The 14,023-nt window shown below is 38.1% G+C and overlaps 1 protein-coding gene across 12 annotated transcripts in view; it reads right to left on the bottom strand.

The window, feature by feature from the left end:
- UTRN (utrophin) overlaps positions 1–14,023 on the bottom strand; it is a 547,129-nt gene that overhangs the window by 351,855 nt on the left and 181,251 nt on the right. For all 12 annotated transcript variants that reach the window (XM_040238622.1, XM_040238626.1, XM_040238624.1 and 9 more), the window contains 5 exons: positions 13,007–13,120; positions 12,068–12,223; positions 7,764–7,934; positions 6,223–6,402; positions 1,579–1,713 (listed from right to left, as the gene is read on the bottom strand). In XM_040238622.1, coding sequence (XP_040094556.1) covers positions 1,579–1,713; positions 6,223–6,402; positions 7,764–7,934; positions 12,068–12,223; positions 13,007–13,120 — 756 coding nt within the window. The remainder of the gene's footprint in view (positions 1–1,578; positions 1,714–6,222; positions 6,403–7,763; positions 7,935–12,067; positions 12,224–13,006; positions 13,121–14,023) is intronic.

Here is a 14,023-nt window from a genome sequence, read left to right as displayed (position 1 = left end):
TATCAAAGGAACAAGATCATAAATAATTAGATAAAATAAAACAGAATTCCACATGAATGATGATATGATAAATCCACAAAAATAATTTCAATAATTATTAATTATATAGAGAAATGTTCATGGTATGATTCAAAGTTTAAAAACAAAAAACAATTACTATACAAATAGCAAACTTTTATTTCAAACTTTTATTTATTACATTACTAAAAATAGGTTCTTTTTCTACAGCATATATAAAATGCAAGGCACTGTTTTATACACACACACACATATATATACATGTGTGTGTTAGTCACTCAGTTGTGTCCAACTCTTTGCAACCCCATGGACTGTGTAGCCCAATGGGCTCCTCTGTCCATGAATTCTCCAGGCAAGGATATTGGAGTGGGTTGCCATTTTCTCCTCCAATACACACACACACACACACACAAACCTAATCATCAGGCTAAATACTATTTTCATATTACAGATGGGAAAACTGAAGCTCAGAGATATTAAGTAATTTGCCAACATACACACAGTAAAAAGAAGAGCTAAGGATTCCAACTTGGCTCCTAAGCTCCAAAGCCTTTGATCCCGTCACTAAAAGCACTACCTTTCAGCTTGTAGATGTAAAAATAATAAGAAAAATAATTCTAAAGAAGTACACTAAAATGTTTTACAGTGTTATCTTAGACTTGACTTTATAGTTTTGTCCATGTTCCATATTTTTAGAATGTATATTTTAACTCTCATGTTAGGAAAGTACGTGTTTTTAAAATAAGCTTTGATTTTTTTTTTAATATTCAGCCTCTGACTCTATTTTATCTGAGAAATGACATCTTCTCTCCAGCAGAGAATGTGGTTCCTAGAATTTAGATACCACATCTGACCTATTTGTGACCTTTAATCCAGTCATCTACTTAATCACTTCATCACTTTCCGTTCTTACAGTTTTAAACGCACAGCTACAATCTTCCTCTTTTAAGAAAATCTATTCTCTCCACACTTTATCCCACCTGAGAAACAGTTACTAAATTATCATGTGCCACAGGCTGTGTTGGTAACTGGGGAACAACAGAAAATTCAGGCACATTTCTTGGCCTCAAGGAGCTCACGTTCAGGCACAGGGATAGGATCCCAGGCCTCTAACACTGCCGTTTTCAATCTGTCCTCCAACTTTTCACATCTGAGGAAAACAGAGTAGGAGTCACTGTAAATACAGGGGCTCCTTGCCATGTCTAAGGAGCAAAAATAACTTTATGAAGAAACAAGAGAGCAACTGTCCTAATAATATAAGGCAGAGTTTTATCCAGGGACTGGTAAAAACAATCTGGAGAATTACTAGAATGCTTTATGGTGTCTATAATATACTAATCAGAAAACAACTAACTATCTCATGAAGCTGAGTTAGTGGGTGACCAATAATCTAAATATATGATGGTATGAATATTTCAGGCAATGCAAGAAAACACAAGTTACACCGAAAACCACGGAGGAAGCAAAAGCCTTTGCCGGCATAAGGCTTTATGATCCTCATTTGAATTCTCTTTCAGCCTCACTGAAACAAAAAGCTCCACTCAGAACACAAGCTCCTACCTCCAGGGCTTCGCTGACAGCTTCTGTCTTCTCAGGCAGGGCTTCTGTGCTCTTCACGCGCTCTTCCAAAGTGTTTAGCCAGGTGGTCTCAAGATCCAAATAGTGAAGCAGTTCAATCCAACAAGACCATACCTCCTAAAATAGATGGGGAAAAGTTAGACAAGACACGAAGCCATTTAGAGATACAGTGCATGTCTACGACTGCACATTCTCTCCAATCAAGAATAACTTCATTTAGACATGAGTATAAATGGGCATTGAGAAACTGATGAAGCTGGAATTTCAAATAAGTGGAATAAAATCAATTCCTCAATTAATTGTATTAGACCAGTTGGAGGGAAAGTAAGTCAGTCCCTCAGTCATGTCCGACTCTGTGACTGCATCAATTAGCGTGCCAGGCTCTTCTGTCCATGGAATTCTCCAGGCAAGAATAGTGGAGAGGGTAGCCCTTTCCTTCTCCAGGGAATCTTCCAGACCCAGGGATCGAACCCAAATCTCCTGCATTGCTGGCAGATTCTTTACCATCTGAGCCACAAGGGGGAGCCCAAATAGAGGAAGGTGGGAGGCAAAGAGCAATAAGCTGCCTCACCTTTTTACCCTAAGATAAATTCCAAGGGTCTGTTTAAATGCCAAAAATAAAATTATGTAATTAGTAGAAGATGCCAGGAGGGAAACACTATTATGATTCTTTTTTAAATAGAAAGTGAGAAAAAAAAAACCTCAGACTTGTAACTCTTTTTAACAACTATATAGGAAATTGGAATTCCCTGGGGACCACCCTACTCCTATATAGACTTTTTCCAACTTTTTTCTAAATTCATATGAATGTGTCTGTATATGAAGAGAACCATATTTATCCAAATTGGAGTTTAACTATGCTTACTGTATTAGCTGCTTCCCACGTGGCTCAGTGGTGGTAAAGAATCCACCTGCCAATGCATGGGACCCAAGAGATATGGGTTTAATCCCTGGGTCAGGAAGATCCCCTAGAGAAGGAAATGGCAACACACTCCAGTATTTTTGCCTGTGAAATCCAATGGCAGGGGAGCCAGGTGAGCTATAGTCCATGGGGTCACAAGAGTTGGACACAACTTACTTTACTAAACAATAACAGCAATTCTATTAGTCGGGATCAACTTACTCCCTATTCCTATGGGGAGTTGGGTGTTAGAGCATGAATTTATCCTCCAGTTCCTAAGAGTAATATTATGGGAGGAACATGCCTCTTGGAAGAGCCTATCTGACTGACAAATTTAGGAGACAGAGCACAGCATGGAATCTCCTGCATTGGTCCTCTTTTAGACCCACTGAGAGAGGACAAATTTTAGCATGGACTCTATATGAGACATACTTACCATGTCAGGGGTCAGCCAATTTTCCTATAAAAGGCCAGATAGTAAATATTTTAGGTTTTACAGACCACATTTGGTCTCAGTCACAGATTCTTCTTTGTTTATTCTCTGTGTGTGTGTTGTTTTGTTTTTAACAACACTTTTAAAATATACAAACAATTTTTAGCTCCTGGGCCATACAAAAACAGCCACAAAGCAGATTTGACCTTTAGGCTATAATCTGCCAACTCCTGTCTAAGACTGGAAGGGAAAAGAGGTTTCTTCTCCCCAAAATTTCTACAGGCAGGAAGCAGGCTGAGAGATCTACTCAGCTGAGGGACTTATCTGGTGGTTCAGTGGCTAAGACTCTGCACTCCCAATGCAAGGGTCCTGGGTTCGATCCCTGGTCAGGCAACTAGATCCCACATGCAGCAATTAAGAGTTCTCATGCCATAGCTAAAGACCCTGCATGCGGTAACTAAGACCTGCCACAGCCAAATAAATAAATATTTAAAAAGAAAGAAAGAAATCTGTTGTAGAAAAGTAATAAAACTGGTGGAGAGAGACCTGGAGAAGGAGAGGCCATCAGGAAAGTTTCAGTTGAACTCCCATTTAAACGCAGCAGTGACCTGAGTGGAATATCCATAAACTACATGGAGCAGAAGAGCCACCCAGTTGAGCCAAATCATCCCACAAAACCATAAAAATTAATAAACGGGTGCTTTTGCAAGCTATTACATTTGGGAGAGCTTTGTTATGCAGCTATGAATAACTGAAACATGAGAATATACACTAAAAACATAAAAACATGTTTGGGAAGATTAAATACCATCTTCTGGATAGCAGGTACTTCAAGAGAGGGATCAAGAGATGGGATGGGATGGGAAAGAAGGGAATAGGTTCTGTAATGCCAATGTATTCTATTTTAAAAACAAGATCTGGAAAAATATGGGGAAATGTTAACATTAGCTATATCTGAGGGATATATTTATGGGTGTTAGTAATATCATCTGTACTCTTCAAGAAGTTTGTAATACTTCATAATTTAAAACACTTTAAAGGAATATATAAATAATCAAGGTAATAAAGTTGGACTCTTCAGAGGAAAGGCATCCTTACTCTAATTTATAAATTTGGGCTGTTTCTACCCAAGGTCCATAATTCTGAGTGCTTGCATTCAAATCTCTTCTTGCCACTTTCCATTCAAAGATACCAAGATGTCATCTCTTCTATCTATATTGTTTCCTTACATTTTCCCTATATTCTCTTAAACTAATTCTCTCAAATTAATTCCAAAATAATTCTAAAAGTATTTCTCAAAGCAATACTAAAACCTTGAAATATTTTCATTCTTCATCCTCAAACTGTCACCTCTGGGTGATAAAGACACCATAAAGAAATGACACAGAATTTAGGGTGGTCTTTCATTAGCTTGGGATACCCTGGGACTCTATTATTTAAACATATGGTGAGTAGCTATTTTGGCTATAAATAAACAGGAAAATAAAGAAATAAAAGCAACATCATGGATGGTTAGGACAGAAAAGACAAGACTGTAGTAGAATTCAATTCCAGGATCATCCAGTGGGACTTCAGATTAGCCATACATAATGTTACATACATGTTCACAGAATTTTAAATTCTCAGATGAGTAACCTCAGATGTTAGACAATATCTTAATATTAAAGAATGAGGTAGCATTTGACTTGCACCTTCCTTAATGTGACTTGATTACCAGCAGTGCCTGTGTAATCCAAATTACACACAATTTATCTTAGCACAGGTCTTCCCTGGTAGCTCAGACAGTAAAGAATCCGCCTGCAATGCGGGAGACCTGGGTTCAGTCCCTGTGTTCAGAAGATCCTCTGAAGGAGGGCATGGCAACCCATTCCAGTATTCTTGCCTGGAGAATTCCATGGACAGAGGAGACTGGCGGGCTATCGTCCATGGGGTCGCAAAGAGCCGGACCCGACTGAGCAACAAAGCACACAACACAGATCTTAGCACAAAAGAGATTCAGAAAGAGTGACTAGTGAGTGAATTTGCTTTATAGATTACAATTATCAGTGACATTTTAGGATTTATCACAATATAATCATTTTTTTAGGTTGAACTGAATTTAAATTAAAATTGCTATAAATTGAAGAGCTTCTTACGTCTTTTATGAGATGTAACAAAAGTCACACATATGAAAACAAATAAGCAAACACTTAATATTAAAAAAAAACTTCACAGACTCAACTACATCTTAAACCCAATGACCAGGGTACAGGAAATGGTCCAGCAAAATACAAGCACATTCAAGTTAGTGTTTCCTTCATTCTAAGTAAAACCTATAATTTTAGTGTTCAGTTACTCAGTCACATCCGACTCTTTGAGACTCCATGGACTGTAGCCTGCTAGGCTCCTCTGTCCATGGAATTTTCTAGGCAAGTAAAGTGGAGTGGATTGCTTTTTCCTACTCCAGGGGATCTTCCCAATCCAGGGATTGAACCAGCATCTCCTAAACTGGCAGGCAGATTCTTTACCACTGTACTGTCTGGAAAGCCAAGGTCATCACCACCTATCTATAATTTCTTTTAATAAAATGTAAGTATTACACTATCATTCTGGAATTTTAAAATGACACATGTACACATTTTTAACAATTATACATATTAAGCAGATACTCCAAAAAATATTTTAAAAATTAACCTCTGAAATTTTGGGCTTATAGAAATAACCTTAAATGCAGGATGTCAAGAAGTTTAAATAACTATTATGATGGTCAGCCACATATAAGCCACATTTCTTTCAAGTTTAAAGTACTTCTCCTAAGAACTAGGCTAATGGTTGATTCTTCATTTATAAATTTAGACACCACTGTAAAAACGAAACCTCAGTTCATCTCTGTGTACTATTAGGCAAAAAAAGAGGAAGTACTCATTGTACATTGTTTTAGAATTTCAGAACGGGAACAGACCCTACAGATCATCGGTATTATGAAAACCTTGCTTTCACATTTAGTCAATGTCTAAAGCTAAGAAGAAACTTTTCCAAGAACCTTCCACCAACTGCAGTCAGATCCTTATATCCAATTTTCTTTTCTCTCTGTTTCATTTTTATCAACCTATTACCTAAATTATAATCTAATAATATATTGTAACAATTATTATCACCAATCATTATTTCAATCATTAAAGAACTACTTTTATGATACAGAATTTGAAAAAAAAAATGGAGGTGTTTTTTTTTTCCCCCCCCATGATATGGAAATAGCCAATACAGTACAGAGTTTGAATCTCAGAAAGGCATCTGAGAAAAGATCCCGTACCTCCAGGGTGTGGCACTTTCCTCGAATTCTGTTACAAAGATGTTGGTAATTCTCCAGCACGACATTCAGCTCAGACGTCAGCTCCTGACCACCAGAGGGCACTTTTGCAGCTAATAACTTGATGCTGTCCTTGAGAATCTTCACTCGCACCTCCTTCTGCAGCACGTCCTCTTTCGCCCTCTGTTCCAACACAGAATGAACTTAAAAATCAGCTCCCTGTCTGAGTAACCAATTTCTTCTTCAAAAAATAACCAAACCAAAACTAAAACATCCAGATGATTCTAGAACAGAGAGTACTTTGTGAAATAAGAGTGCTAACTACAACAGTAGAAATTAATACAACATTGTAAAGCAATTATGTGAACTGAAGCGAAAGCTGCTCAGTCGTGTCTGACTCTTTGCTACCCCATGGATTATACAGTCCATGGAATTCTCCAGGCCAGAATACTGGAGTGGGAAGCCTTTCCCTTGCACTGGTAAAATATAATCCTTTAAAAAACTATCTGCACAGAGACTTTTTGCTTTTGTTATACTTATAGGCAAGCTGCAACTCATTTTTTTTTAAAGTAGCTTTCAAGACACTCTGTCCTTTGGCTTCAACACTGAAGGACAGTAAAAACAGTGTTACAAATGTAGGAATGATATCCAGCTCTTTTCGTATATATAAAAAAGAGACTGGGCAAGGCTATTGCCACAGGAATGTAAGTTTACAAGAAATACATCCTGCGGACCCAACCGACATTGAATCCCTTGACAATATTCCTATGGCTACTCTTACCTGCCCCAGTAGTCTGGTATTCACGTGTGCCCTATGTATTAGCTGGAAGAATATGGCTGGTGAAATAAAGATAGTTCCCAACTGAAATGGGTAAGTCTCGCTTGTTCATTATGAAAAATAATTCTTCCTGAAAATATTTGGAAATAAACAGTGGTGATGCTTGCACAACATTGTGAATATAAAACTGAGGCCAGTAAATGAGTCATTCTCTGCAGCTCCTCAAGATTCTAACACAGAAGACTCTGTCAGGAGCCCTCATGGACACAACTCATGGCCGAAATTCAACACATGGAGTCTCAGCTTCCTGCTGCTGCTAAGTTATTTTAGTTGTGTCCGTCTCTGTGCAACCTCATAGACGGCAGCCCACCAGGCTTCCGCGTCCCTGGGGTTCTCCAGGCAAGAACACTGGAGTGGGTTGCCATTTCCTTCTCCAATGCATGAAAGTGAAAAGTGAAAGTGAAGTTGCTCAGTCATGTCCGACTCTTAGCGACCCCATGGACTGCAGCCTATCAGGCTCCTCCATCCATGGGATTCTCCAGGCAAGAGTACTGGAGTGGGGTGCCATCACCTTCTCCGCTCAGCTTCCTATCCCTACCCAAATCATTAATGGTAGTTGCCCTTCTATTTGTTTTAAATGGAAATTTCCCTGTGAGAGATTTTATGTACATATTACCCTCTAAGGCTAGGTAGATGAGTGACGGACTGGTTTTAAGCAGAGGAGATGAGATATAAAGCCCCTTGACCCTCACTGTTCCAGGCTCACCTTCATTTCTTCCACGGCATTCTCGAGTTCTTCTGGTGACTTGTATTCAAAGTCCCTCTCCAGGTAGTCCTCTTCTGCCTGCGTCATCCATTCCTGCATCTCTGCCAGGTCTTTTTTCAGGTTCACCACTTTTTCCTGACTTTCAGACAACCTATTTTTTTTAATAGCAATCTACAAAGGAAAAGTCATTCGCTCAAACAAATATTAATACATTAAATGTCAACTTCTAGTTTTTAATATCTAAAAGAGCAATAACTTTCCACCAAAAATCTCAAGATTTAAAAGTCAGATGAAGCCCTTAATATATTTGGTCCTGATGCTGTGGAATATAAGCAATAATGAAAACAACAATTATCACTGGGATTCACTATCACATTTTAGACATTAATATGGAAATATCTAGTATAATTTTGAAAATGCAACCGAAGGACTCTAACTTAAATCAATAAAAGCATATATCTCAAGGAAATCTATTAACTGAAGCAGCCAAAATGTCCATTTTCTCCTTAACAGGATTCCCCATTAAAACAGCATTTTTAGAAAACAGAGAAGAGGGACTTCGCTGGTGGTCCAGTGGTTAAGAATGTGCCTGCTAATGCAGGGGTCACAGGTCTGGGAAAATTCCACATGCCGCAGGGCAACTAAGCCGGTGTGCCACAACCACTGACGGCTAACATGCACGTGCTATAAACACAAAGTCCACATCCCTAGAGCCCACGCTCTGCCACAAGAGAGGCCACTGCAGTGGCAAGCCCACACACTGCAACTACAGAGACGTCCCTGCTCTCCACAACTGGAGAAAACCCGCAGCCACGAAGATCCGACACAGCCACAACTAAATAAATCAAAACATAATTCAAAAGATAGAGAAGAGGAGACTACTGCTAAAGATATTTATAAAACACTGCTTTACAAAACTTTGGTTTTGGTAACCTGCTCTACTGGTATACTCCACGCAGCTACAAAAAAGTTACATTAGAAGATAGGTATTTGTCTGAATCTGGTTCAATAACTTGGTCAACTATTTCAGGGAGCCTGAAAACACCCTTCAGAGAGATCCTCCCTCTAACCACACTGACTTCTTCTGTGAAAGAAGATATCAGACCATGTAGACCATCCAGGACTCACTTTACTATTCAACCTCCCGCTCAAATGAAATCTCACGTACTGGTCACCTTGCCAGGGCTTGGTTGGCTGTGAAACTGATGGTGACGAAAGGGCAGTACAGGAATAAGATGGCTCTCACAAGAATAAGGGGGAATACTTACTGGCTTTCCTGTTCCACTGTCCAAACAGGGTCATGGTCATAAAAATAGACGGGCACTAAACAGGGGCTTGGATTTCACTGCCCAACAATGGAACTCAGAAAGCCTACTGCCAGCAACCCACACAGCCCTGCTGAGCAACACTTCAACCTGGTGAGCTTTAAAAAAAGGAAACACAGATTTCGGGGACCCACATTCCCCAGACTCTTTTCACAAGTAGTTTCCAAACACTAGTCAGTTATATACAATTTTCATGGAACCTCAGAGAAGTAAGAAAGATAAAGACACTGCAGCAAACTTCTCAAAAAAAGAAAAGCTCAAAGTTATCATTAATTATTCTGAGATTATATACTTCTTATATTTTGGCATTAAGATGCTTTTTCCTTTCATGAGATTGGGAATATAACAGACTGTTTTTATTTGTTGATTTTATATGTCTGTCCTTCCTTAGAAAAATAAAAATTTTGCAACATGATGTTTGTCCAAAATTTCTTCAACCTTTTTACTACTCAATGAAATATAATAGTTTGGAACTTTACATAATTACTCACACAGCACATGGTTGCCTCCTTGCTGGAGACAGTTAAAAATTTTTCCTGTACATTTATCCCCATACTTTGAGTCAATAGCAATTCACAATTAATTCCATGTTGTCATTTGTGTATGTATGTATATACGTAGACAGATGTTGTTGTTGTTATTAAGCCGCACAGTCGTGTCTGACTCTTTTGAGACCCCGTGGACTGCAGCATGCCAGGCCTCTGTCCCTCACCATCTCCCAAAGTTTGCCCAAGTTCATGTCCATTGCATCGGTGATGCCATCCAGCCATCTCATCCTCTGATGCCCTCTTCTCCTTCTGCCCTCATATATACATAGATAGATACATATCTATCTATCAGTAGATTAATAGATCTAAATACCTACATGTATCTAGCAATCAAGGCTCTATCAATCTATCCATCTATCTCATCTTCCTTGCACCTCATCATCACTTCCAAACCATTTTCCTTATTTACTTTCCTAAAATACCCCAGCTCCTTTTAAGCACATATCACCAAATTATAATACATTTAGAGGAGTCTGAATTTGACTAGAATATAAGATGATTATTATGAAAGCATTTTCTTAAGTGTGACAATGATATTGCACTTTTGTAGAAGACTGTCCTCATTCATGGAAGAAGCATGCGGAAGTATTTAAGAGTGAAAATACTTTCAACTTCCTGTCAAAACTACATGTAGCCAAAAAAAAAAAAAAAAGGCATATGTGTGGGTAGTGTGTATATATATATGTAAAGAGGTGAAGGAGAAAGAGAAAAGGCAAATGTGGTAAAACACTCACAACTGGCAAATTTAGGAATGGTTTATGGTTGTTACCTCAACCATAATTTTAACTTTTCTTTAAAATTCATCGTGTTCAAAATAAGGAAATTGTGGGGAAACAAAATACTCAGGGATGTAAATATAAAGTTTTTTTATATAAACATTAAATGAAAAAACACTGTACTGAGGGATATACACTAGCTATGTGACTGTCTGTAGAGTGTTCCTGCATTTCACATTTTCTCTTCTCATTCTTTTATCCCTTCTCACTCACTTCAGCTCTATGCAACTTCACTATTATTTCACTAACAAAATCGAACAATCAAAAGAAAACTACTACACCGTATTCCTACAGTACCCACAGTTGCTGCCCCATCCATTACCACAGAGGGACCTCCTAACAGGAGCTCTTTCACTTGAAGGGTGGACCTCATCCACTCTTGCCTAACCACAGACTTTGTTTCAGTCCTTATCTTCTCTTGTCTTCTGTATCATCTCTTTCTAAGTGAAATCTTTGTTGGCATGCAAACTTTCAATAATATCTATGAAAAAAAATAATTACAAAAACAATTCTTTGGATCCCCATGTCCCTTCTAGTATAAATCTCATTTCTCTGTTCCCCTGAATAGAGAGATTCTCAAAGCTGGTTACCCTTGCCCCAGGACCTCATCTCCTTTCCTCTCCTCAACATTCTGCAGTGTGACTTTCTTTCTCACCACTCCATTGGAACCACTTTTCTCAAGGTCATCAAAAGCTTCCATCTAATGTGCTTTCCAGTTTTGACTGGGCTCAGCTCAGCATTGATCTGTGAAAAGTTTTCTCCACCCAGCTTTTGGGGTCTTACTCCTCTGGCATTTCCCCTGGGCAAACCTTTCCTCCTTAGCATCCTTGGCTGGTGATTAGTGCTAGAAACCCCATTTGCACGTACTGTGATTTTGAATTTAGTCCCAGTATGGGCAGCATCCCTCGACCTATTCCCACTAAAGCTTCTCCTTGAGTTTTTCACAATTTCAGTAAATGTCACCACAATTTACACAAACTGGAAGCTTCGCAAAAATCCAGGAACAGTTGCTAACTATTCACTTTTTCTCATATCACATTAATCTATTACTAGACTCCCATCTCCACTTTCAAAATTTAGTCTAAACCAAACATTCCCCATGACCTCCACCACTATCTCCCTAGTCCATGGGGTCATCTTCTTTCTCCAAGACTGCAATAACCTTTTAAGTATTCTCCCCACTTTTATTCTTGCTTTCCCAGAGCAAATTATCCACATGGAAGCCAGAGTGATCTTAACGGATCTATCATATGTCAATTCATTGCTCAAAACCCTCTGCTTTCTAAGTGAAATCATACTTGGAATAAAATTCAAAACCTATGCCTCAAAAGCAATACACAACCCATCTCTACCTACCTCCTGACCCCAAATCCTTCCCTCCAACCTGCTAACTCTTCCCCTCCATTCTATTCCAGCTACAATGACTTTCTTGTTCTTTATTGCACACATCAAGCTCATTCCCATCCAGGGGCAGTGGACAACAGTACCCACCCTTCATTTAAAAAGTTATCCAATTCTTGCCCCAACCTGCCACCCATGCTATAGTTATTCTAGACCACTGGTTTTCAATCTGGATGGGATATAAAATTATTCAGTTAAGAGAAGTCATTATCTACCTCTTGAAATTCACATGCAGGTTAAGCTGAAAAACTTACCTCCTTGCTAAATTTCTCCAGTTGTGATTGGCAGTCAACAAGCTTTGTTTGCATCCAGGCTTTGATTCCAGCAGCTGGACAGCTTCGGAGGTTAGCCTCTATTTCTTTCATGTCTTTCAGAGATGATTCGATTGTTTCTATTTCATTAACAAATGCCTGAACACATAAAATAAGCCCTTGTTGAGACCATTCCAACATAAGTGGATGCCATTATTATAGTCTGTCTGCCTCTATCCCTGCAAATATTTTAAGAACAGACTGCTTGGGAGTAAAGACGTTTAACAACTTAAGAAATATTGTATGTTAAGAAATTCATTTCACCTGGGTGATTCAAATAGCCATCTGCCAAATTAGACTGTAAATACTTGACTTTCAGCAGGGAAGAGTACTTTTAATTAGTTTACAGAAGCCTAATGATTCCACCAAATATAAAATGCATGAAGTATTACTGGCAAACTTCATTTGTAAAAAGTGTTTTTCTTAAAGTCTCACCATAAGTACAGTAAGAGTGATATACAATTGGTAATTATGACACTAAGACTGTCACTGCAACGTAAAACAGCAACTACTAATGAACTAAAATTGCTCTTGTGTTCTCCATCCAAAATTTATTCTGTAATAACCTACGTGTGAAAAGAATCTGAAAAAAAAAAATAGATACATGTATAACTGAATCACTTTGCTGTACATCTGGAACTATGTTCCAATATAAAATAAATAATTTTTTTTAAACTTTATAATCACAGCCAAAAATAGAAATGTGAATTATGTCATTCTTTGACTAGCTATAAAGTCAAAAAACGGTTTATATTGAAACATATTTTATCTAGGTTTATTGTCATGCCATATTCTTACAATTTTAATAAAAGCAGAAAATAATAAAGAGGAAGAAGAAAATTTTATTTATTATAGCAGATTCCCCAGATCAGCAGAACTCACAGAGCACTGGTCAAGCTGTCTTTGTAGCCCTTCGGCATCTCCTTGGACAGCCTGCTCTTTCATTAAGAAGTCTTTCACACCATCCATCCACTTCTCAATGACTTTCGAATCAGCCTAGATCGAACACAATAACAAAGGGGGATATTACTCAGTGACATTCAACCTACTACATCTCAAGATCTATTGCTACAGGAGAAAAGGCAACTTTTCAAAACTTTGATAGCATCATTTTCATTTATTTTATTTCTTTTAAAAAAAAAAAAAACTTCCAACATTGAAAATAATTATTTCCTTCATTGTCGCCTAAAATCCTCATGAGATGATATCTTGGTGATCATTCTAAAAATTTCAAAATGTTCTCTGGTGAACAAAGCTATCTTGCTTAATATGAGCTATATCTATGTTTAAAAATTCAAATTAAAGGGAGAAATGCTTTTCTAGGTATAATCAGCTTTAAAAATCTTTCATTCTTATATAAGTTAGAACTATTTTCTCCTTAAGTTAGCTACTCAAAGCAGGATTTGAAAAACAGCACAATGGAGGGAATACAGTAGACTGTTCTTAGTTCTGTTATTGGATGCTTTGTTATCTAAGAACCCAATATGGTCCACTACCCCGCTCCATTCCTTCATCCAGCACTTACTAAGCACCCACTGTTATCCAGTTCCTGTATATGGTGCTGGGGAAATGAGAAAGCAAACATTATGCAGAAAGAATGAGACTTCAGAGAGGTAGTAACATTGGAACTGGACCTTAAGGAATGCAAATAACTAGGTCCAACTTCAGCTCCAAAACTACATTAAAGTGACGGTCATTTCCTTCCAGGTGCCCATTCATCATTGGTCAGCATGACTTGTTCCTTTCCTTGTACCTTCCTCAATTATTTGTTTCTTGTTCCTCCCTAGGAATGGAGATAAATTATCTTATTCAAAAATAACCTTCAGACTGGAAAGCAGCCACTACGTCTTCCCTTAGTCTTTTAGTGGTTATAAACTCACAATTCATGCCGTAATGTCT

The sequence above is a fragment of the Oryx dammah genome, unplaced genomic scaffold, assembly GCF_014754425.2.
Source record: "Oryx dammah isolate SB20612 unplaced genomic scaffold, SCBI_Odam_1.1 HiC_scaffold_4, whole genome shotgun sequence".
Lineage (NCBI taxonomy): Eukaryota > Metazoa > Chordata > Mammalia > Artiodactyla > Bovidae > Oryx > Oryx dammah.
Note: the sequence above shows the minus strand (reverse complement) of the source record. Positions and strands in the feature narration are given on the sequence as shown.